This window comes from Excalfactoria chinensis, chromosome 8, assembly GCF_039878825.1.
Source record: "Excalfactoria chinensis isolate bCotChi1 chromosome 8, bCotChi1.hap2, whole genome shotgun sequence".
NCBI lineage: Eukaryota > Metazoa > Chordata > Aves > Galliformes > Phasianidae > Excalfactoria > Excalfactoria chinensis.
This window is the reverse complement of record NC_092832.1, coordinates 25531345-25556897: the sequence shown is the minus strand read 5'-3', so window position 1 is coordinate 25556897 and position 25553 is coordinate 25531345. Positions and strand designations below refer to the sequence as shown.

At 41.5% G+C, this 25553-nt stretch overlaps 1 protein-coding gene across 20 annotated transcripts in view; it reads right to left on the bottom strand.

Annotated features, from left to right (window-relative positions):
- The window catches only part of NFIA (nuclear factor I A), a 331643-nt gene that overhangs the window by 35500 nt on the left and 270590 nt on the right, over positions 1-25553 (bottom strand). For 7 of the 20 annotated variants that reach the window (XM_072343414.1, XM_072343416.1, XM_072343419.1 and 4 more), the window contains 4 exons: positions 24601-24639; positions 16243-16371; positions 4166-4344; positions 1418-1583 (listed from right to left, as the gene is read on the bottom strand). In XM_072343414.1, coding sequence (XP_072199515.1) covers positions 1418-1583; positions 4166-4344; positions 16243-16371; positions 24601-24639 — 513 coding nt within the window. The remainder of the gene's footprint in view (positions 1-1417; positions 1584-4165; positions 4345-16242; positions 16372-24600; positions 24640-25553) is intronic. The other 13 variants (XM_072343420.1, XM_072343426.1, XM_072343428.1 and 10 more) reach the window with 6 other exon arrangements.

The window sequence follows — 25553 nt, the reverse complement described above, 5'->3', positions numbered from 1 at the left end:
GGCACTGCTGACTCTATTAAGTGATAACATGACTAAACATTAACCTTTTAGATTCTGCTGCTGTATCTTAGTGATAGGCCTTCAAAGATGGTATCTCCTGTCAGAAAGCATCAAAACTTCCTGATAGCGCAAGTGTTGGTCTAAGGTCAGAAAGAGGAGCGGAGGGGAGGGAATGAATCAACTGCTTGTTTCAACGAAAACTTGCTGATCAGTTCTAGAAGTCCTGATTCTAGATGATTACATTCACGATCTTACCAGACTGTCTCATACTAAAACCCATTTGATTTTCTGAGCGAGCTGGAGCATCCTGCTTAGTGTGAGGTTGCGTGCTTTGGCAGAGCAGAAGGCAACGCGAAGCTCTAAGAATGACTGGGTTTATAAAATGCCCCACGGAACCTGAGCAAATCTCCTGAACAGTATATAAAGGTTTAAAAGTTTCAGCTCCACATGTTCTGAATAGCGAATCCCTCTTTTCGCATCGAGCAGCGGCTGCATATAGCATTTAAATAATAAGCCTGAAAAGCACACAAAGGGATTTGCTCTTTCGATTAGATTGATTTTTGTTTGTGGATGTTATTTGGACACCCTTCACTGTGGAACAAGTCCCCTACAGTTGCCATTAAAGCACTGAAAGCTTCCCTTTTGTTTTTAAATGTCAGTTTGAGCATAGCTTCATTAAATCATTTCACAATTAACTCCCTGCACATCCAGACTTTTTTAAAGCATCAAACCCAGCTGAACTGCATTTGTTTCCCAGCAGAGTGAGTCCAAAGTGGTATCCCCAAGTGTGTATCCAGGAATTTGTATATTTGACTTGTGGCTACACAAAATACATATGGGAGCCGTGTGGGTGGTGGAGAGAGGATGAAAGCTTTCTCCCTGGGCCTAAGAAATACCATAGCTTGCCCAAAATGCAGGGCTCAGGAACCATGTCATACGGGAAAGACGCCTGGGTTAGTCTAAGAAGACTTATTCCCAAAAGAACTATAAATGAACAGAACTTGAAAGAGTCGTTAGTTTAGCAAGTATGTGTAAGCATTAATGCTTTCTGTGAGGCTATCTGATTTCTGTGTATCATCTAACCTGTAAGGTCTGTCTTGAGATACCAAATTGCCTCCTCATATCTGTAAGGATGCCAAAGGTCCCAGCTCCATGACCTAACTTAGCTACAGGCTTTGATTTCTCTTACAGGTACTTATGTGAAATGCCAACAAAATCAGAGACAAAACCGTAACCTTCAGCTAACTCTCTTCTCACTGATACGAAACAAGCTAAGAATTTGGTCACTCAGAGAGCAGAGAGCTCTCCTACATCCTCCGAGCTAGTCCAGTCCTCATCTCTGACCAGGAGATAGAGGACGACGGCAGCACGCAGTGCGCTGCTGTCAGCCCTTGCTTCCCGCTGCGTCTATACTTACTTGGAGAAGTGGGAGAGGTGGCCCCTCCTTCTGTTGATGTAGTTGGAGGTTTTGTGTCTGGCACTGGCAGAGGCACAGGCCTAGCCATTGGTGGCGGAGGTGGTGGTGGCAACATTGGGGTAGGAAGGAATGGATTGTGCACCTTGCCTTGGCTGCTACCATTGGGCTGCCGAAAAACAAGCAAACAGACAGAAATTATACTAAAAACCAGCTATTCGGAACCTCCAGTAACAACAGTCCAGTTTCAAACTACGTGCACCATATTCACAATTACTTTAGAAAAGAGGTGGCAAAGAGTGCTGTTTCTAATTCTCCATTGATTTCAAAGAACATTGTTTCAAGCCCTGTGAACCCTGCCAAACTACGGAAATTCTCACTGTTTTTCATGTATCCTACTAGCAACGGGTCTGAGTTGCTCTGGATTAAATTCTACCACCCTTTACCTTTCCTGCAGCCCTTTACTCACGCTCAGCAAGCGTTTCGGCAGTATTTTCAACCCCTTGCGTGCCCATATCTGTGCCTCTGCAATGCCCTTAGGATGTCAGTGCCTAGGACTCGAGTGTGAATTTCTCAAAGATACTGCTCATTAAAAGGAAAAATAAGCATTTCTGGTGGTCTTAAAAGTCACGCTGATATCTTATTACAGGAAAAATGAATGAGTGTATATTAGCGCAACTGTGCTCCCACATCCCTTTTGAGTTAGCGGTGGTGCAGCTCACAGGTTAGTAGTTGTTACAATTCTGGGGAGGAACAGCTGAACTCAGAACTGCTTTGCTCTGCACATTAGGAAAATTCCCTCCCTGTATTTAGTCTGGGATGTGGTCAGTCCCAGGCGGAATGGGCCTAGCCGTGTGAGTGCTGGCTTTCAATTAATCATCTGAAAAACCTGTCTGCATGTGAAAGCATTTTCAAGCATCTCAAAACCAAGAAGTGGCCTTGGAAAAACAATGCCACCCTTCCCCCTTCCAAGTTGTGGCATTTACGTTTTAATACAGCCTGGACACTTGAAAACCATATGCAGAGAGATGCCAAATGCCGTCATAAAGAGAAAGTAGGACAGCCCGTGAACCAGGTGTTCCATTTTAGTGACAAAAATGAGATCACTTTCGACGGCACTCTGCAAATTGATCTCAGTGCAGTTCTTCTGGCACCGAGCATTTGCTTTTCCATCAATGATAAAAGCTCGGCTTTAAACAGAGATCCATAGTCTAAGTACTGCTAAATAAAATAATATTTTAATCCCTGTTAAGGTTTCCATTAGCCTCAATTACTGGGGACAAAACACTTATCCTGGCAAACACTTGGGACCTCATTTTCATTTCACCTGCTTCGGCACTGACAAAAAGCCTTAAAGTTCTGTAGGTGCAAATCACACCCGTGCTAGAGCAAAAATGGTTTAGGGCATAAATAATACTCCAATTCATCCGCATTTTACTTAGCTGCACTCCTACTGACTTCAAAGACTACACTTCCCAGTGTTTGCAGTGAGAAGCAATCCTTCAGGGATATTTATTTTTCCAACATCCAGTGCCATTAATAAACTCATATATTAGTGACATCTCTCAAACACTATCTTGTCTCACAATTAGGTCCCTTTTTTTTTGCCAAGAAGACCCCTGCTGTATGTTCATCGTGAGTGTGCTAACAGTTCATAATGCTGAATGGTTTGGGATAAATTAAGCAAATGAATACTCAAGGAAAAAGAAAAGCACTATATTGATTTGTTGTCTAGACATAAATGTATCTGCTAACATATTGCAGACATTATTCAAAGCCAGTCCTGGCTGGAAGAAGTAGAGTCGGTATTTCTGCTAGGGAAAGGAAAGCACCGAGGACAATATAGCTTATTAAATAAGTGTAATAAATTAGATGCTAATAATTAAACTAATTCTCATTAACGCTTTCAATCCCATGTATGCAAAGAAAGAAACAGTCATTTTGCCAGTTATTACTTCATTGGCTGGAAAAACTTACAGGCATTACACTTCATGAAATATTCAGAGCATTATTTTAGGTATGATTTACATAAAATTTATAAATTCTGTATTTGACCGGAATGCTACTTCAATAATAGAAAGATGATTCGCTTTATTTGATTAAAAAAATGAAAATGGTTACTTGAAGCTTTGGAACTCTGCTTAATTTTTCATAGAGATAAGGGGAAAAAGATAACTGCTTACAGAAATAACAAACCATAATAAACTGTACTTTTAACATCTCGAGTTCAAGTACTGGTCAACTTGATCTAAAGTGCTATAAGGCAGTATTTTTTTTTTTTTTAATGAACTTAGCTGATCTGAAACATCTGTTTCTCACCCTCCCTTTTCCTGCTCCTTCCCCCCTCTCCATTCTCCCCCCCCCCCCCCCACCTCTGCTCTCCCCTGAACTTCAGAAATAATTAATAAAAATTATTCTGCCTTCATATTTTGTTAACCCTCATTCCACTGGGGTTGCGGTGCATGCAGCACAGCCATTTGTGCAGGGACCAGAAAGTCGCCGTGTCACTGCCTCCACCGACACTTTAGGTTGAATTCACCACAATGTGGTCAAGAGGGTTTCGTTGTTGTTTGTTGTTTTTGTTTTTTTATTTTTAACAGTATTTTTTGCCATGGCAGCATTTATTTTTCCTTCCAACGATAACTCAAGGTGTGCTCCTGTGAGCAACATGCTGTTAAAGTAACCCCGTCAGCCCACGGTTAATTTTACATAGGACAAACACTTCTGAAGAAATAAAAACGGCTTCCTTACATTTAGGAACCCCACCTGTCCAGCCTGCTGACCAGCGTCGGGGCAGACAAGTTGGACAAACTCTTTCAGAGTCTCCTGAGGATGATAGCGGATTGCTGGGTGTGAGAAGTATGGCCCAGGCTGTTGGATAATGGGTGATGTTGGAAAATGAAGAGTCGATGGTGTTGCATGTGGACTTGCTATAGGAAAGAAAACAAAGAAGTTATAGAGAGTTTTGCCTTTGGAAAAGAAAACAATTCAAATCTACTGTTGTTTTTGTTTTGTTTTTTTTTTTTTCAGCCTTTTTAAAAACGGTACCACATTGCTTCCACATCTGATCTTCACAATCAATATATCAGACCACATTGTGTCCTACGCTCACTCCTTCTAGGCCCTGGGAGCTAACGCAGCCAGACGTTTTAAAGAATTTGCTGGCTTTTTAGTGGACGTGGAGAAAGAAATCAGCAGCCCTTTGTGAAAGTGAAAACTGTTCATCACCTTAAGAGCAGCCCCAATCAATCAGGCAATAAAAAATGTATTTGGGAAATTAGGGTTGATTTAATTGGCATTTCATGTAACTTGGATTTGCACATAGGAATCCATTTGGCATTGTACTGTAAATGGTTGGTAATTTAAAGATGCGCTAACACTTCTTGTTGCTTTTTTTTCCATCTCGGTTTAGGAACATTTATTTTAAGTAATCTGTTTTCATCTAATGAACATGCACAAAGTGGCAAGATCATTTTGAAAATTACATTTACATTACTACTGAATAATGTTAGGCTCAAATCTTCCACAAGCCTCCAGCCTGCACTCACGGATGAGGTTTAATTTGGTGAATTTATAGGCCAACGAGCCGGCTGTGAAAAAGAGAGCTGGAAAATGTGCTGGAGTGAAGGTGTAATGCACGCGAGCCCATTGGCAATGACAAATTTTACCTCGGCCGATTCCAGCAGAGCTACAAGTGCAGCTGAAGGCAGACTTACACTCTCCTACCTGATGTGACACCCTCATCCTTTGAGACAGATTGAGCTGGAACCTCGTTAGTCAACAGTGCTTGCCACTGCCTGCTGTCACCACAAGGCAGCAATGCCGCTGTTCATAGCACTGTGACTTCTCCCTTTCCCCTCTAAAATGGGAATTTGCTCTCTCTTTACAATGGCCAGGTGATGTGGCTGAGCACAAGCTCCTCCATAAATCACAGTTTATTCCTCACCCTGCAGTGATCACTGTATCCCTGTGCTCCCTTGCGTGCTGTCCTGGTAGTCCTTCAGGGCTGTTCACATGCATTTACACCACTTGTTCATCGCACGTACCCAGTTAAATAAAGGCTAAGCAAGGCAGGCAGTGTCCTACAGAAACTTGCGTGTTGGCTTTCTACTGAGTTTAATACACAAGGGGAGAACAAAAGCCTTTGGCACTTTTGGAACAATTGCAGACATGCAGGAAAGTGAACCAATACAGACAAGCAAACACCTGTTGCATGACAAATGTCATGAAAAAACCTCAGATGAATAGAAACTTCTTAGTCTTGATCATCACCAGTTTAATAACATGACACTTTACTACAATTTTGTTCTTAGCTTACTAAACCGCTAACAAAATCAGAGCCTGAAGATGTGCATAAAACATCCTCAGAGAGAGCATCAAGGAATCCTACTGCATTACCCTACAGGTATTCATTAAGGGTTGGCTGGGCAGTGCTGCTATGTCCACCTTTCTACCCAATGAAAATGGTTGCCCTGACACCCATGAAAAAGAGCAGCACTCACGCCGCTGGGGAATGCTCACAGCTATCCCATGGCCAAGGCCAATGCCTCGGTGCCCAACCCACTCAATCTGCCTGCACTGCTGTGCATCACTCTCTCTTCTTGTTTGCATGTTTTACACACACACTGAGTTATTTCTTACTCACTTCAAAACCAACAGGCTTTTTTCCCCAGTTTTATTACAGCATACTTAACAACTCTTCAGAAAAAGAATCCAAATCCTCAAAGCTCCTAAAAAAGGAGCTTTTAAGAGTCAAAGCTCCTCTTAAGCGTGCTCTTAAGACTAAAAGCAATATGGGATTCACCTTAGTAAATGTGGCTGTCTACCATCCAAGCTCGCTGTCCCAGATGCAGCGAGAGCCAAGCAGAAAGAATGGAACCAAAGGAACAACTCCACTCACCACTTCAGACCACTGCCTTCAGCCAGCACTCCCTGAAGCCCCATGATTCCAAGCAAGGCCCCCAGTCTCCCCAACACCGAGCCGCAGGTTTGGCTGCTTTAATAGCACTTAAGTCATACCCGCTTCACAGGTACGAACGCATCGTCACCTCCTCCTGGCAGCAACATTCATTTTAGAGCTTGTCAAAATATTTTGCCGTGAGTATTTGTTCAGCAGAAGCTGGTGGGAAGCATTTTGATGACTACAACAAAATTTTGTTAGCATACATTTCTGTTTTCGTTTGGTGTAAAACAATTTATTTTTTCTTTTATCTCCATTCATATCTCCCCTCTTTCTTCTATGCTAAAGGAAGGATGAAGGATGGAGATAAATGTGAGAAGTGAAGGTTTGCATGGAAAACATCTAATTAAGTAACAAGTACCATGTGATGTTTTTTAATATTAATTAACAAGAATCTTAGCACCCAGTTTGTCTATGCTATACAAAACTATTGCATAACTGCCCCGTGTTTGTACACATCTAGGAACAAATGTGTTCCCTTTCTTCTGCTGAATGAAAAGGAGACAGGAATGCTGCTTCAGTCCAACAAGGAGGAGTAAAAAATCGTACCCAGGGAACAAGTGGAAATTCTGAGACCATGCTGTATTTAATTTTTCCAAGGTTTGGCTCTGAATACGGTAATTTAGAAAGTGGAAATATTCATAGACATGGAAGTAGTAGGTGTTTGCTGCCTTTGACCTCTGCAGCATCTCAGGGTAGAAAACAAAGTGGAAAGCATTTGTCAGTGATCTTCCTGAAGACAGAGAGAAGCAAAAGGAATGAAGAAGTGACAGGCAATAATTCACAACAGTAAAGTAAAGGAGAAAGTGGCTCCTCCCCTGAGTCCTGGCCAGCTCTGCAGCACAGCCTCAAGGAGGCTGTCCTAGGAAAGACTGGGGGAAGGAAACAGGACCGAACAGGCACCAGTCTTCTGTTTGGGACAGATGTAGGGTACATTTTCTCAGCATATATGGACTGATTTAAGACATGACGGAATAAGGAACCCCAAAAGGTTTGGTTTTGCAGTCTCTGACTGGAAAATACCCTATTTCTCAAGCAGCAGTAGGAAGGGTTGCTTGTTAAGAGGAAGCATCTACTGCTGTTAAGTGGATCAGCAATGGAAGTGTGCCTGCCTTCATCCAGAGAGATGGAATTCAATGCTAAAGGCTAAGAACTGCAGCTCATACACAGACAACTGCTTTGACGAGTGGTTGTGGGCACTCACTGAGATATGCAAAACCAGCCTTTCCAGCAGGTGCTGAGGGCATAACACAACCATGTTTCCAAACACACAGACCCTCACATTTTTAATCAGTTCAATTGATCCGTTGTTATTTCCTCTACTCCTCCTAAAGGTCATTTTAGTCACAATTCACAGAAATGCTTGACAAAAATTCTGAAGTCACTCCGTCCTCAAGCCATGCCTAGAGTGAAGTGACTTTTCCTGCATACCAGAAGGAGCTGGAGCTACTTATGTGCTTCTGATGGGCAATTACAAGTCTCAATCAGTGACTGTAAATTCCTTGAGATCTTCAAATGGAAGATAAAACACATCTTTGTCTATTATTTATTTACTTATTGACTTATTATTTATGTATCCCTAAGCAGCTCCGCACTGCCAAGCCATATTTCTCTTGGCGTCTTTCAGCTTGTGACATTTATATTTTATTATTGACCTCACTAAATGACATAAAATATAAGCCCTACCACCTCTGAAAGTAAGTGTACTCCAGATCGGAGCTTCACTTCTACCTACTGTAGGTATGGAGGAGTTGGACTATCTGGTGTTATTAGATCTGTTATTTGGGTGGGGATGGGCTGGCGGCAGGAATTCTCCTTCCATCTCAAGGCAAGCATAAATATTTCAAAGCACACATGATTCTAATTCCATTGAAGCTCACTTGAAACATCCCCGACTTTTTATTGCAAATGAGATGATAATGTATGGTGGCCTGCAACAGATATACCAGTATTTTAATACTACTGCTATTGGGCCAAGTAATTACGCAGTGCAGCTGTTGCATGCTATCCTGGATTTCTGAGCACTTTATGAGTTCGTGGTACTGTGCTGCATAGAATAAGAGGGTTTCTCAGGCTCCTTCCCTGGAGCAGTCCTACTACAGACCCATGGGATCCTTTCTCTCATGAGCACTAGCTGAGGCAGCAAAGGGACTTTGTGGTCACACCTGCAGCGCTCAGATTTCTCCACCCGCACAGTCTAACATATGGGAACGACATACTGATCCATCCACCTGCCATCTCCTCTTCCAAAAACCCTTGCCAAGCCCCTTTGCATCCAGATGATTAGGATGAAACTTCTTTCTTCATAAAGTCATCTGAAGTCAATAAAGGGGTCATTATGTGTTGCCTTCTCCCAGCTGGGAAAAGACCCTGCACTCCCCACCCGTTCAAGGAATTAGCGATCTGCGGATGCAATCCCACTGTCCCTTCAGTGGATCAGCTTTGCTAAGGCGCAATGATGAGATACCTCCTGCATAAAGTGATGGTTAGGTTTACTAACAGCTCATTAAAGATTGATTGATCTTCCTAGAAATAGTAACATTATAATCATAATGAAACAGGATCACTTATATCTGCTTGTTTTTGAGGCTGTTATAATTGGCTTCATTACAATTAAGAAAGTATATATATATTTTTTGAAGTCATTTCCCTGGAAATGTGATGGAACAGTTTGTTCTTCTAGATATTTCCACTTCAGGCTCCTAGGCTGCTTTAACTCCCTGCGTGCTGCAGGCCTTCAGCTAGCATTTAAGTGATGCAAGTGCCAGTTCAAATTATGCAAGATGTATCCCACCCTTTGTACCCCAAAGGTACTTACTCTCAAAATTGACCATATTAGAGGACTAATTGGCTAAGCCACCATGCTGGCTGATGTGAAACGCTTCCAAACACCATGAAACAGCTGTGTTTATCGGAAATATGAAGAGTGACTTTTTAATAAGGAGATCTGGCAATAACCCAAATTTGTTGAAAGGAACTTACACTTCTGTGTATAATACAATGCAAGAGGTGAAGAATAGAAGCCTAAAACAATAGCTTTAAGTCCAGAGATTTTTGTGATGAAAGCAGTTACCCAAAAAAAAAACAACAAAAAAAGTAATTAAGAAACTTGGTCTGGGACTTGCAGAGGTCCTGAGGGAATTCATTACCTGCTTTTCAGTTTCAGTGGGAGCTGAGTCCCTGTAACTCCTTCAAAGCTTTCTGAAAGTCCCCATTTTTCTCACGGCCCATTAGAATAGACTTTAGGGTGATAAATGTAGAGCAGTCTTAAATTCAGGGTAGCAAGGACTTGTCTCTACTTCAACATGGAGCTGCTGAGGATAGAACTGAGCAGAGCAGGACCAGCCCTGTGAGGGGAATTCAGATCGGTGGGAAACATATGCATTGCTTCAGTCCTGTAATGCAGCAAGAGGCACGCATAGCTGGAACATTCAAACTGTAATGGAAATGGCTGGCTGATGTGAGAATACAAATACCCTAAATGTGATGGATGGAAGATCTGTTCCCACCCATGGACGTCAAGAAGAAGGACTGAACTGCAGAATGCTCATCTCTCAGCTCCTGGAGTCAAGTGCAGGTGGGCGGCTGAAAAAACAGATCCGGAGTGACTGCGAGTTGGGCTGCCTAACTGCCCCTTTTTGCTGCTTTAAAGGCCAAACTGTGTGAGGCACCTGGACCCTTTGTTCAGGAAATTAGAGATTTTGCAGCAGCAAGTGGGAGGCAGAAAGACATTCTGCCCACGAGCTCCTAGCAAAAGGAGAACACGCTCAGAGCTGCGTTTGGGCACAGGGCTTATTGGTGTATGAGCTGCTTCTGAAAACCTGTAGAGCTGAACTGAGTGCTGGGTTCAGGTTCTGGCACAGGCAGGGGGCCACTTAACTTTGCTATTTTGAGCAGATTCTTTTAAAACATGTCAGCGTTCTCTTACTTCGGGGAGATCATAATGCTAAAAACTGATCACGTGGGTAGAGGAATAAAAATCACCTCTAATCAAAAGCACTCCTCCCTCCCAAGATAAAAGGTAGAGGCAAAAAAAACCCCACAAAACTATTTAACCTATTTGTGGAATTCCTATTTCACATCAAATACTGGCAACTTTTGCATACTACTATTGGTTTTAACACATACGATGTATTCACCTATATGAGATAAAAACTACAGCTAGGAGAATACATCATGTCTTCCTAATAATGAAATGCAGTTGATAAGTTTACAATAGAAATGCAAATTCTCTTAAAAACCACAACCTTTATGCGTGTGATGATATAATTCTGCTTTGATACTAAAAAGGGCATGGTAATGGAATCTGTGACTTTGGAGTGATATATTGCTGTTAAGTTAATAGGACTCCACATTCCCATTTCTAATATCAGTGTTTTTTTCCCCCTTTCATTCTGTAGATGGTAAGCTGATACTACATAAACATTGTTAAAGCTATAGTTCCACGCTACAGTAATTCACTTAACTTTAACATGATTTATGGTTCTGTCAATAGAGGAGGTTGAAAATCCAGAGCTCTCATGCTTAAACATGGGTTCCATATTTAAAGCCATAATGTGCTTTTTGTGTGTGTCTGAAGCTAAAAGAATTTAGCATAAAGCAGAGATAAAAATATTATAGTTCACTGCACTGTTTCAAGCATACAGTTTAACTTCACGGATACATCAAAGAGGGCAAAGAATCTGAACGCCGAATTGGTAAAAGCATGAGTAACAGACTTTGGTCCTGCAGCACTTTATTTTATATTATTTTTTAGGGATGCATGAAATCCTATTAGTATTTTTAACACTGTCCTTTTTATTTTTATTTTTTTTAAACTTTGTCTCATTCTTTTGCTCAGTTAGATCAGCTGCTTTTGTCAGGATGCATTTAAATCTGGGTCCACTGTGTTAATCACCCCCCATTCTTCTTTCTGGCACTTACCCTCCAGGCTATTTGCCTCTTTAGGAGATTAAGCGACCAAGTCATCTTGTTGCTCTAACATGTCCTCACTGGAGCAACATATTAACACAATTCCTCTGCAAAAGAGCCCTCTTTAGAAGTTTGCTGCAGGGATGACAAATTAACCCAGCATGGTGTCCCACACATCTATCTCAGTACAAATTATTAGTGTAATAGAGCTTTTAGTTATGCATTTATCTAGTAATTATTGAACGGTTATACAAAACGAAGCTGAGCAATCATGGCCCTTTATGAGGCAATCTCAGTGGGTGGCCTTACAGTTAATTTAGGATAGGACTGTCTAAGCAGTTCACTCGCACACAAATTAGCTGAACAGCCTGCTCCTTTAAATATTTCCTATGTCACAGGCTAACTCTTTACAATACAACAAAGGTAGAGTTTTAATTACACGGTTCCTGACTTTTGTTTAGCTGAAGCTTTAACCATTTGCGAGCCTTCCTACCGGTCCTCCCCTGCCTGGGATATGGCAGTGGACGGGAGATTGGGTAGGGCATCCAGTAATTACTAAGCCCTGACCTTGAGGCCATCTGTTAGGAAACTGCTTCCCTTTCAGATTGCTCTTGCTTCGAACTGAGGGAATGGAGAGAATCAAAACCTGCAACTACATGCTCAGTTAAAGCCAGGCGAGCCCTCCCTGTATCTTCACGCTAGCCTAGAGCATGACTTTGCACTGAGGCTGGGTTAGCTAATCTCTTGGTCAGTGGGATGCTATTTGGGGTTTCTACTCAACTGCCATACATATTCCTAGCCTCCTGTCGTGACTCCCTCCTCTTTTCAGTGTCTTATATTAACATTCCTTGATTTGAGGTGTCTTTATCAGAATGAACTTCCACTGCTCTGTTTTTGTCCAGATGCAAAGGAAAGCAGGAGGCTGCTGTAGTCAGGCAGCTTTGAGGATAGCCTTCAAATAATATGCAATGTGATAAATACAACTGTATATTACAAAATGTCCTTTTGTGCTATATAGTTTTGGATTTAGCAGGAATTATCATCTTGGAACATGTGAAGTTGCCTGACAGGACAGCTAACATCTACTGATATTTTGGTGACCAACTTTGACAAAAAAGGGCACAACATCTTCCCAATTTTTTGACAAGTTTCTGACACTTAGGCACTAACAGAGAGCACCAACCTGCCAAATTTCCCTGGTAGATCTCATCCTGATAGAAATCACAGTGGTTATGCTTATTATGGAGGAGATTACTGTACAGGGAACCACTCCACTAGTTGACTTTCCTCCCTTCTTCTCTTTCCGCTCACACACCCAATTACTTGTGTTTTCCCTTTGTGCTGAATTTCTTGTCTTGTAGCTGTGTTTCTCCTTCATTTATCTTCCTAACACACCATCTCAATCTTATTTTTTTCTTTCTTTGCCTTTTCTTCCTTGCTTTTTGGCTTGCAGTGTCTATGTTGTCATACTCTGTGGAAATGCATGAATGCTCCAGAGCACAGGCTGCTGTATATACCAGGTTTACAAGATCGCGGTTAATTTAATGTTTCAGCCAGCTCCAGATACGAAGTCACTAGAGTGTAAGTAGCAATGCACGGAAACCTGAAATCACTTTTGTAAATACTGCTGTCAACCACAGCATTTTGAGTACTTCACTGTCTGCTAAAGAGTCCAAGCAGGCTGAGACCAATGGCTGGAAAACTTTGTGCGAGGCCAGCAGCAGATGATGGCTTTGCAGTACTGGAATACTGTGGTGAGAAACACCGGCCACCAGATCATCTATCTTGAAGGTATCAGAAGTACACTGTGTAGGAGAAAGAGATCTATCTGCTCGAATTTTCTGGGCTTTGAAATACGTTCTAAAACTGATAGCAGTGCTAAAGCCACCCTATAGGTGATCAATTTACCATCTGCCAGGCACTGAATCCTAACCATGCTGGTCCAGAGAAGACATATGGTGCATTCATAGAGTCATGCCCAAAAAACTGCCATCATCAAGTGAGGCTCCATGAATCACTTTGCTAGCTTAGCACCAAAGAAACTTGGATCTTACCACCATCTGTTGTAACTACTGAGGAGTCACTGAAGCATTGGCATCCATGCGCCAGCACTCACTGCACATCTGGTCCTATGGTCAGCCAGCTCAGATCCTCTCTGCTGGCTACTGCCCAGCTGGGCTGAGTACTGGCAGCAGCACCAATGCAGACAGGAAACTAGTGTACAGCCTTCCACAACACAGTGCAGCGCAGACAATTTCATGAGAACAGAGGTTTTCCAGCTGGTTTGTTGAGTGGAGCATTTTACAGCAAAGAAATCCTCTTAATGATCTACACCTTCTCCAAGTTTAGTTCCCAAAGTGGCTCATTTGTGGATCACGGGGAAGGGCTCTCCAGGATCCTGGGATATCCCCAGTGTTAATGTGCACTGTGATCTACAAAATGTTTGGAAGCATGTGAAAGATTCAGGAATATTCCCAAGAAGTTACAAATCAGTGGTTGTCAATGACAACACCTGCCACGAATAGTCTACAGCTTCTTCTCTGCCATCTAAACTGATCATGCATCTCATATACACATCCAAGTGATAAACTTGCACAGACAAACACCAGAAGAAGACTGAACCTTCTCATAGTCATTCAGTTGGCTGAGGAGCTTACTCTGATGGTGACCTACTTACTCATGACTTTCTCTGACATGCAGAGAGTCTCTGCAGAATGAGGATTAAATTCAGCTTTTATCTTCCTGAAGACCACGCACAATGACCTGTCATCAACCACTTATGTAATGCATAAGTAGCCAAAGAGGAGGCAACATATGTGTACTACATTATTCCTATCATTACTGTAAAATCTACAAGTTTCAATAACTGATGGTGGATGTGAATTGCTCAAAGATGATATCCTCTTATACGATTGTGTTACGCTCCTTATGTTGCCACTTTTGATACCTGAAAAGCTTCTCCCTTCTGCTTACTGTCCTAAAGTACACTGAAGGGAATTGGATAAAGAACAAAGCTGGATTTGCAGAAAATAATCCATCTCAGCATATTACCATTTACTAACAGAATGATTGTGGTAGAAGTGAAGTAAACACAGCCAATGTGCTGTGGAAGAAGAATACTGAAGAGACACGTCCAGCAAAGAACAAAGAATGAGGTCTGGAAGAAGACTTTTCTAGGATGATGACACTGAAAGAATTCATGGACAGATTCAGAGGGATTTTTCCTGAAAACTGGAAAGATTTCTTTTTGTGAACAAGTATGAAATAGAAGAAGATACTCCCAACTGATGCTGTAGAAGACCGTTTTTGCTTAACCTATTAGGAAGAGTGATCATTAGAAAAGATGTTACTTGTCTAAGGAGACATCTCCTTCCGAGCAAACTGAAATTGTCAAAAAGAATCATTGTATTCACTCCTTCAAATTCTGGCAGTCTTGGATGTTCTTCTCACAGAGCTGATGGGTATCCCCAGGTGCACAGAAAGTCTTGTGAAAACAGACCATGGATGAACCTTAAGTAAGACCTCACTAGAGACACGACTCCTCTCTAAACCACACAAAAATCCCAAACAGAGAGAGTCTAAATAGGAGCAGACAAAGGCATTTAATGATCTGAAAAATGACTGAGGTAAAACATAGCTAAATACAGAAAGGACCTATTAACTAATCAATCGACAATTCAAATCTAAACGGCTGAACTTCTAAAAGAGAAGAATTCAGCAGCATCTGATGTGCACTGAAAATAATGTTAATGGAACATTCATATTATTCATTCTTATATCACCAATTATCAAGGCTCTTAAAAGTTGATATATTTGCCAGATAGCTCAGATCCACATTCCATGGGAAATCTGCATAGGTCTTGGGTGCCTAAATACCTTCTGAGGGTCTAGGTGTGTCCCTCTCAAGATTTAATTTTTACAGGATTAACCACAATAAATCAAACTATATTAAGTAGATTTAGCAAAGTCCAAATGACCATGAGGTGCAATTCTGACCTCACATCAACTTAGTGTAGTGCTACTACTTTGCACCACATCACCTGACACTGCACAAAGAGGCTACTTGTGGTTTATGTTGCCCTCAGTAAAACCACATGTATGCCAAGCAGATACTGCAAAACAATTTCTAGCAGGAACTGCTAATGCGTCTTTTTATGCTCCACTGTTCGACCAATTCCTTAATCTCCTCTAAATGAGACAAAATTCCATATCAGAAAGAAACACGCCACAGCCATTCACATCTATTTTTACATCTTCCAAAGAGGTTTGTAAGAAGATTCATTCATTTTTGTATGTTACTACAACCAAGCGTCTTCCTTTTCAAATGTGAGCCGAGTACAGCATTTTGTTTGCTAGGTTAATGCAAGTGCACCTTTCTAACAAAAACGTATAAGTACACCTAGACCCAGAGGACGCTCCTGTTACTTGAAAAGCCAGACAGAAAAGGACTATGAAGAAAACCAGCCAAAGCTTTGCAGGAACCAACTTCAAAGCAGTCCACCAACAAGGCAATTCTTCAGCACACCGACACCAACAACGCGAGCACCGAATGACTTGTAGCAACAAAGTGAGAGTGCTGGAAGATTGGCATGGCTCAGAAGGACTGATGAGTCCCTGTCTCAAGCAGCTACGCATTGACACAAGCAGAAGATACTCTACCTAATATATTCTCTCCTCTTCCCCTCCCTCTTCAAATAAAAACCTGCAGCCCCCAGAAACCTGCATTTCCACCTTTGCAACTGCTGAACTGTCATCAGGAGTTGTACCAAACATCTCAGCCTCGCAAAAACCAAACACGGGCCTCAACAACGACAACCTCCAGGTTCTGGAGCTTTGGAAGCACAGCCTGGCTCTGAGTGTGTCACACGTGGCGATGACTTTCCGTGGCAAAGCACTGGGACGCTGGGTGCTGTGGCTAATGTTTAAGCTGCCTGGGGGCTCTTGGGTTAAGCCTCACCTCTGGGTCCTGTAATGACAGGTCGATGGTGCTGTGTGAAAGCCGTTCCAAGGGAGGAGGTCTGCGAAGGCGAGGGACTGCTGAAACCAGACTTCTCTGACTTCTTTAATGCAGTTGGCGATGGCATTCCTGGCAAGAATGATTGATAAGTGCAATTTAATAATGCTAGGTCATGGAACGACAGCCTATGCATTGTGAAAGTGGGTGCAGAAGCAGCTAGATAAACTTAAAGGACAAACGAAATTGAATACAACAGCAAGCTGAAAGCTCACTTTTATTTATGGGCTTTTTTGAGGCAGAAGTGGCCATGGTTTGCTGTGAGCAATGAGTACTAGAAGGCAGCCATATTTTTCTTCTAAATCTGAAATATGGATAAGATGCAGCTTACTATTGCTACTGAAACCTACTCTGCTTTATTTTTAGAGATCTGTAATAGCTGGAGCATTTGGATTTTTACAGGCTTTTTATGAGTTCTGTCTTTCACTTACTGGTTCAGTAGATTATGGCAAATGGATCTTTTAAACGTGCTGCAAGACTCAAGGCACAACTTGAGAATGAAGTTTTCCGAGTCCAAACCCTGCCCTTCCTTACTCCACTGACTTCAAAGGTATTTGAAAGTAATATATTTATGTGGTTCCCTTTTGCTTTCAGAAATTTTTAAAGGGTGAATGGTATTTGTGTCTTGATATTAGAAGCCACAGTGGAATTATTCCAGCTGTTATAATGCCCTTGAGCTATATCAAAGGCTTCCAAAGAAAGGTAGAGTTAAGCTGCCAGTGGGTGAAACCTCTCCCATGGACAGGCAGAAATGGCACTGACTGTTTTGTTACATTCCCTGAGATCAACTTCTGCTGATATGCTACCAATCTTGAGGCCCTTTTGTCTTCCATGTGGTACTAAAGAAATTAATATAATGAATATACAGGCTCTCAAATCAAGACTTTTTTTTTTCTTTTTCTTTTTTTTTTTTTTTAAGTGTGATTTATGCTTAGATAAAAGAATGCCGCAGCAGATAGATGAAGACGTGTGTCCATATTATTAACTTGATTTTTATAGATGTAGAGGCATATGGATATCCTGATTATCTGCATGTACTCTGAAAATAGATAATTTCCGATACATACAGTACATCACACATTTTGCATATCCATAAGGATTTAGCAAAAGTTGCAGAGCTGTTGGGGTTTCAGGTTAGCAAGCAAAAACTAAGATAACGTGGAAGTTGAACTTCCACCAGCAAAGCCATTCAACCTACTCTGTATTTTACAGAATGTAATTATTAAAAATGGAAGAGAAAGGTCTGGACAATGTTATCTCTGGACAATATCATTAACTTTATATTTAATAACACTAGCTTTATAGTCCCTTGGATGTTGATTGCAATAAGCAGGAGCCTTCTTGTTCTTTATACACTGCTCTGCTGGGGTCTTAATGGTTTCAGTGAAGGTTTGCAGTTTATATTTCAGCAAGTTAAATAGTAAAGGAGTGGTTAGAGCTCCAGTGCTGTAATTACAGCTTTCTGTCTTGAAACTGTTTGCTATGGGGATTTGCTGTTGTGAGGGTTGTTTCCTCACACTAAGAGAAGTTACACATCTAATCTTTTAAAAATAAGAGTTTGAAATGGACAGAGATAAGAAAAATGCCAGGTTGGTTCATTTCACATTGCTCTCAAAGATTTTGGGGTAGGGGCAGAAGCAAGAGAGTTGGTTCAGTTTGGGGTAAGTGAGAAAAGGAGGCTGAGCTAAGCTATCTTCAGTGACACATTCTGTTACAGCCTGCTGGACTTCTGCTCACATGGCACATCAGGATTTAACTTTGTGGCTGCTCTTTCTTTGAGCGTCCACATCCAGGACAAGGACACTCAAAAGAGATAAGGGTGATGTTGACCCTGATGTCCTTACAATGGAGGAACTGGGGAGAAAAACAGTGAACGGGTGTCACCCCAGCCCTAAACACAAAATCAAGGGGCAGCGGTGATGTTTGTGCTCCTGGTGCTGGAGGAGCAGGGCTGCTGCACTAAAAACCTGCCTGCATCTGAACCATGGCCTGGGGAAGGGGCAGGGAGATGTGGCTAAATGCTGCAGCACGTTTACGTGGATGCATCCAAACACTGCAACTTGAGGCACTGCAGCAATGGTGGTGGATGACCTTGAAGCACAGCAGTGCTGAGCAGGGCTGCATTCATCCAGGAAGGGTTTTTGTAGGGTTGGGACTGATGCTGTCATCGGAAAATAGAGGTTCTGATGTAACGCTACGTTGTGAAACTGAGTAGACATACAAACTGAAGCACTGATTACTGGTTCCTGGTTCCTTCTTTTCTTACATTTGTTTGTTATCATCATTCTGATTGCCATCATTATTACTGTTGCTTTTTTTTTTTTTTTTGCTTTTTTTTTTTCTTTTTAATTTCAGGATATTCTGAAATGTGTTGCTTTGGAACAGGCCAACTCTATCATGTTTTCATTTTGTTTGAGGTTTGTAATGACACATTTTATTGTGAGTGATCACATCCATCAGATCTCAAGAAAAAAAATGGCTGCTTCCTAGTTCAGAAGAATATGCAAACAGGAGCTTAATTACATCACTTAATATTGACCAAGAGAAAGAAGAAGTTGAGCTTGCCAGCTCATTTCCAAAGCATGTTTTGTCCTTTAAGAGGGGAGGGTATGACAGAAAGTTAGGCAGTGCAAAGCAATTAGCATCATTCACATTTTATGTTGCGCTAGCATGGTGCTCTAGCAGCAAAATTCAAACATTCTCTGAATGGGTTAATAAAAGAAGAAATACAGTCGGCATGCAAGAGAAAGGTTTCCAAGAACAAGCCAAAATATGTCCCATTCTTCTAAATTTATCACAGCCATGTCACATTATCCTTGAGACTGCCAGGAATGTCAATTTTTTTGCAATTTTTTAAAAAATATCTCATTTAGCACCATATGTTTGGTTAATGTGCCTGATATATCCTGCGTATTCTTTAGTCCATCCATTTCTAATACTCGTTTTCTTTTTTTCTCCCCTCGCTAAGCCATATGTTACAATGCTGGTCATTCTATCGAAGCTCCTTTCAGGAGCTGAGAGCAAAAGTGAGCGAACTCGGGTTTAATCACCCAGAAAAATTTAAATCTGATTCTCCAGCTCTCGCTCTTAGGTAAGCAATCTCAACACTTCAGTTAGCTTTGTAGGTGCCCGGTGCCTATGGAAATCAGGCCACCTATGAGATAGCATGTTGTATATTAACAACTGTGAGGCAGGAACTAAATGACTGAAGATAGAACTAGGTGTTTAATTTTTGGCACCCATGTATGAGACTCTCGGCTAGTTTTAAAGGTCTTCTGTTTCATACCTAATGAGTTTTAACACATTTAGTGGTCCCCAGCCCTCAGCTTCCCCTCCTGTGTTGCTCAGGGATGCAGGAAATTAAAAAGTTAAAGCTGGAGCTACCAAGGGCAGAGCCCAGGGAGGATGCTGCTGCCTTGCACCGCTTTCCTCAGCATTGTTCCCGTGAGCTGGCAAATACTGGGGACCACAGCATGGAAGACCAGATTTCAACACTCCACGTGGTGGTGCCAACCTTTAAGGACACCTCGGAGGCCCAGTTCTCCTCTGCTTCCTCCCTAGTGCAGGGCAGCAACAAATTACTCTATCCCCAGCCCATCTCAGCTGTGCTGGCCAGTGAATAGGGAATGGAGCCAAGGATCCTCCCCATTCCCTGCCTCTTTCTATCCATCTGCTCTGAGCAAGGAATAAACAAGAACAGCCAGAACACAAGGGCTGGGTGACCCAGGTGGGGTTTTCAAGTGTTCCTTACTGATCTGTTCACAGAACTGTTGTCCAAATTACAGTCACACCTGGCTTTGTTGGGTAACGTAGTTTCACAGTCCAGGTCTGACTTTCCTCTGAATGTTATTTTTGAGTGGAAGAGACAAAAATCAGAATTAATCTGTTTTCATCTTATGGCAGCTTTTAACTACAGAATAAGTGGAAAAGTTAATTGCTAAATAAAAAAGAAAATAAGGGGATATGTGGCACGAAACACAGATGGAAGTCTGAGTGGGTGTTTCCATAGCTCAGTGAATTCATGCGGTTGTATAAGTACATATATGCCAAACATATACGGTCTTAGCCTGCTCCCATTAACATGAATTGGTTTTTGTCAATGGACAGAGGGAGCCAGACCAAAGACCCTGATGGTGCTAAATGGAACAAGATGTATACTTTCGTATTTTTTTCCACAAGGAAATATTAATTTGACATTGGTTTTTCAGTTGAAAAGAATTTTAATTGCCGTACACAATAAGCAGAAAATTCAGACAACAATAATCTTGAAACTGTTAGCAGCATTATATTTCTATCAAGGAATTTGAGTGCCTTTTCAACATTAGAGCTTTCTGAATTTTCATTAATTTGGCATTTCCCTAAACACACGAGTTATTTTGTTCATTCCACGTCATGCATCACACCCTTTTGCTCAATGCATAAATGCAAGCGTAAATGGGGTCCTTGTCCTTGAGAGACTCTGGTTACTGGAGCCATTGCATGGATGTTGAAGTCCCGCAGTAAGACTTTCCAAAACTCTGCACTTCGCAAACCTCCAGCCCAAGTTTAATCAGTGAGTGCCCAGGAATACTCCATGTTCCTCATCTTCTAAGGGGCACGGGAGCATTGTGGTTTGTTTAATTCCTCTATCTCCTTATGTCTGCCAGTACTAGAGACGTACCACATAAGAGTCTTCCTTGAGTACAGCTAAAGATCTTCAAATTTTCATGCATGAGGCTGATATATATTTGAATGGATCGGAAAATGATGTGTGAGAATTGAATGCACCAATCCTTCCCAGAGCAAACAAGTATCTATTAACCTACTTCCCATACAGCTATACACCTTATTAACGGAGATACTGAAATGATTAACTTTGATGAAGTATTCATATAAGAGAAAAATTACCCTCCTCTCCAAATCTACAGCTCTATCTTTATCTATATGACCATTCAATTTTGCTTGTTAATTACTAAAATTATTCTGACTATACACATCTTAAACAGTAACTTCATATCAAGTCAGTCACACTGATGGACCAGCTAGTATTCACCTCCAAAGACGACTGTTAGATAATTACCCCAATACTCCCAGCAGTTCCCTGCCACTAAACTCTTGATGGAAATCCAGAAACAACAAAAGCTACGAATGAAGTGTGACTTAGATCTTCATTCTCAAGGGACACTATAAAAAGGAATTACAGAAGCTCAGATATCACCAGGTGGACCACAAACTCGACAACATGCAGAACAAAGAGATGATGCATAAAGACAAGTTGGCTGTTGAAGAAAAAGCTGATACGAGGGAAGAATTTTCCAAGGAATGTTCATCCTTTTGTGAAAATTATTCCATCCATATCTAAAATAAGTATCAACAGAAATGCTGATTGGCTGCTTTTTCTTTTTTCTTTTCTCCTAGGGAAGCCTTAATTTCAAGTTTCTTGAACTTCGGATGGCTGTGCTACTGTCAGTCATAGCAAATCTGTTCTACTTATTGCTGAGTGAGCTTTGTCTTCAGCTGAGCTACAGTCACACTAGCTGCCATCCATCAGCTTACTGTATTAGTTGCTCCAGTATGTGCAAAATACAGTGCTGATAGAAACTCACTCATTCTAATAAAGTGCTCTTTAGTTTCTATGTTTTGAACATGTGCTTGCTCCTCTGGTCACACTCTGAGTTACCGTGATCACTGATTAACCACCTGCCAGTGAGCACCTCACTTCACAAAGCAAAACCCAGCTTAATGAACAATGATTGTACAGAAGTAAAATGAAAGCTCCCATCTACCCACTTATCAAACTACTGCATATGCATCAGCAACACACACAACCAGTTTCCTCAGAACTCGACATCTGACAGATATCAGGAAAACAGAGCTAATCTATCCATACCCATCAACATCGTATCATAGGTGACTGCCAGATACTTAAGAAGCTATCCAAAAGAAATGTCACAACTCTTTTTCAAGACGCTACAAAAGAAACGTTCCAAATAAAATAAAGCAAATGCACGTACAAGTAAATGAGCCAAAGAACTTAATAAAAAGAGATTGATTAAAATGAGGACCAGAATGTTCAAAAAGGACTAAGAGAGAGAGGTGCCAAAGGCGCATTAAATGAATTCAATGGCTTTAGGCTTTAAATGCTTTTGGATTCCTCAGCAATTTTTAGCCAAAAATAATCATTCAAGTTAGAATCGGGATTCTGATGCCACTTAGGATAAAGAAGGGCGATATTTCTACTTTGTAAATGAGCACTCCTCCATTTACAAAGGAGAAGTGTCAGTTTTACCAGTGATAAATCCTGTCTACAGAACGTGAAACTGCGTGATGCAACATTCATCATTATTTTAAACCTCCAGCCCATTTAATTCTACCCTAAGTATTTTGGTGCAGTGTCCCTGTGGAGTGTATTATCTTATCTGCCTGTACCTGTGTTCACAGCATCGTCTGGATTGCTTTTGGTGTTTTAAGCAAGCCTCCATCCTTGCCTTGTCAACCAAGGGACTCTTTCAATAACTAATAAACTGGTGCCAAATGTTTGTCCAACTTCAAAATATAACTTCATCAGTTTTAAATCTGAAAACTTTAGTGAGAAGCATAATTAGCAGCAAGGTAACAGTTGGCTTCTCCCCCTAATTTCTATCACGTTTCCGTGTCATTTCCCACTTTGTAAATACATACTTCAATAAGAACAAAAAACTATTTCCTAATGACGTCTTTAAACTTCATGATGTCATTTAAAAGTCACGATTCCATTTGTTTCATTTCAAATGCTGAGACTTTTTCAGCGTACTTGGCAGATTAGATATAACAGCGGGGACAAACTGCAGCCATCCATAGGAGAATATACCTTTATGTGGATGCTTTGGGGATGGAACATCTATAGCTGTTAGGCAAAAAAAATTCCATCGTAAATTTGGATGGCATTTACAAAGCCCTCTAAAAAGTCTTTGCATATGATTATAGCTGAGGTATGATATTTTTGCAAGTAAAAGACCCAGAATAGATTTATGTTTCAACTATATCTTCCTGAGATGCATATGGATTCTAAATTGCAAGTGATGCTAAAGGGAATTTTAGTAAGCGCAGAGGATCGAGTCAAATTTTGTTGTTTATTTTTTTCCTCTCCCCCTCCAAAATCCTTTGCTCAATGTTTGCATGCTATCAAAAGATCATCGGCTATCCAGGCTATATATAACCATGATGGCTACTAAATGCCAAAGGCATGAGATGGAGATGGGTAAATATGCAGATTTTTCAGACTTGTGACCTCAGTTACTGCATGGTAATGTTCTGAAATGACTTTTATGATGACAGGACTAAGTTTGGTGCTAATATTGGTTTTGAACTTAATCGGTACACACAGCCATTGAACATATGTTTTAATTAATAAAAGGGCTGTGGACAGGATTGAAAATAACTCAGATGATTTAACATGCACTGTCAAGTCACCTTATTTCAAATTGTGTAGAGGTGAAGAGTCTACACATTATTCCAAAGAACCAAAGAGCTGCAAACTGAATTCATGTATCATTCCAAGCTGAAATGGATTTACAATTTGACAGGTCAAGAGCGTACTCATGGAACTGTTATGTATTGCTATGCAGTGGCTTTGGGTGTTTTTATGATACAACTGCCCAGGTTTGACAGTCATAGGGCTGAACAGTCATCTCATCGCTCCATAACACAAGAACTCGTTTGGAGCTGAAGCAGAGCTGCTGTGCTTTCACTGGAAGGTGCCCATAGCTGATGTAGGCTGGTGTGTGCCTCCTGCATCAGCACTGTAGGGCCACCACCAGCAACTCCCCAACAAGCCTCAGCAGCTCCTGCTCAGCACAAACTTAACAGCCTTCCAACACGTCAGTTCTCACACAGGTGATATAAGACAGGCAAAAATCAGCCTCATTTTTCTGCATCCCCAATGGCTTTGGGATTCTGGAAGGAACAAAAAACCCCTCTGGAAAAAACTGAAATGTTCCTATGGCCGAGGAGGCGAGGGCGCAGCAGGGCGGCTTTGGCTTCACTTCCAGAGGAGCTGCTCATGAGTTCTACTCAACACCTCTACATCCACTGAGCAGCTGAAAACACATCTGACAGAGAGGCAGAGGGCTCACAGAGAAACAGTCCCTATGAGTTCATGGAAACAGGCATGGAAAGGGCAGAGGTAACACGTCCAGGCTCCCTCCGGGCTGTCCCTCTGGCAAAGTGCTCTTCTCCACCAGAGAACCCAAACAAGAAGGACAGCTGTCACACCCCCCAACCACCCCAATGTCTGCGCACCCAGAACAAGAGCATCGGCATTGTTTGAATAGGCACACCCACCATGTAGTGCTCCGCGGTGTTCGGGGTTTCTTAGATATCCTAATTTTATAAAAGAAAGTAAAAGAAGAAAAAAGAAACAAGGTGAGAGAGAACACTATCATATTTTGTAGCAAGCAGGATACTGTGTGAAATCTTGGCCCAGGGAAGTGATAAAGAGGAAGCTTTCCTTTTGCTTAAGGGAAAACTTACGAGCAAATAGTAAAATTACCGAAATACCACATTGCAGAAAATGGGTGCATTTAGGCTCAATTAAGCTGTAAAAAAGGAAAATGGCACTTTAGCTTACAAAAATAAAGGGACAGAGGGAGCTATCAGAAGTAACTTTACAAGATTTGTATGCGAGAGGATGCTGCTTCACTGGACCAAGAAAGCTACAGTATGGGACAGGATTTTTCTTTAATAGACACTTTGCTAGATAGCTTCGTTGAACCTCAGAAACTGCTGCTCTGGCATTATGAAATAATCCTACATAACTTGATCTCATGAGCTTAGGAACACAGAAAAATAGCCATGCCAAATCAGATTACAGGGATCCACCTAGCCCGCCGTCCTCTCTCTGACAGCGGTAATTAATGGATGCCAAGGAAAGAGGAAGAGACCAGGGAAAGCACACAGTGAGAATTCTCCAAAACTCTCTCCCAGCCTCCAACGATTTGTAATTCAAGGACTTCTAAGACAAAGTTGATACCATAGCAGTGACGATACTCAAATCCAAATGCACAGATTTACACCCCCCGCCTCCCCCTTTTGGATTCCTACCCCCATGAGATTTCTACCCGTCACACAGGAGAGGTTTCACAGTTTGGTGCTGGCAAGTCCGGTGTTCTTGCCACTAACTCTAAATGAGCTAACAGCTTTTGAGCCCAATGAGGTTCTGTGTATAAGAGCATCCAACACTTTTTCCTACATAAAAAAGTGACATGTATGCTGAGGTGCTCTAAGTGTATATACTT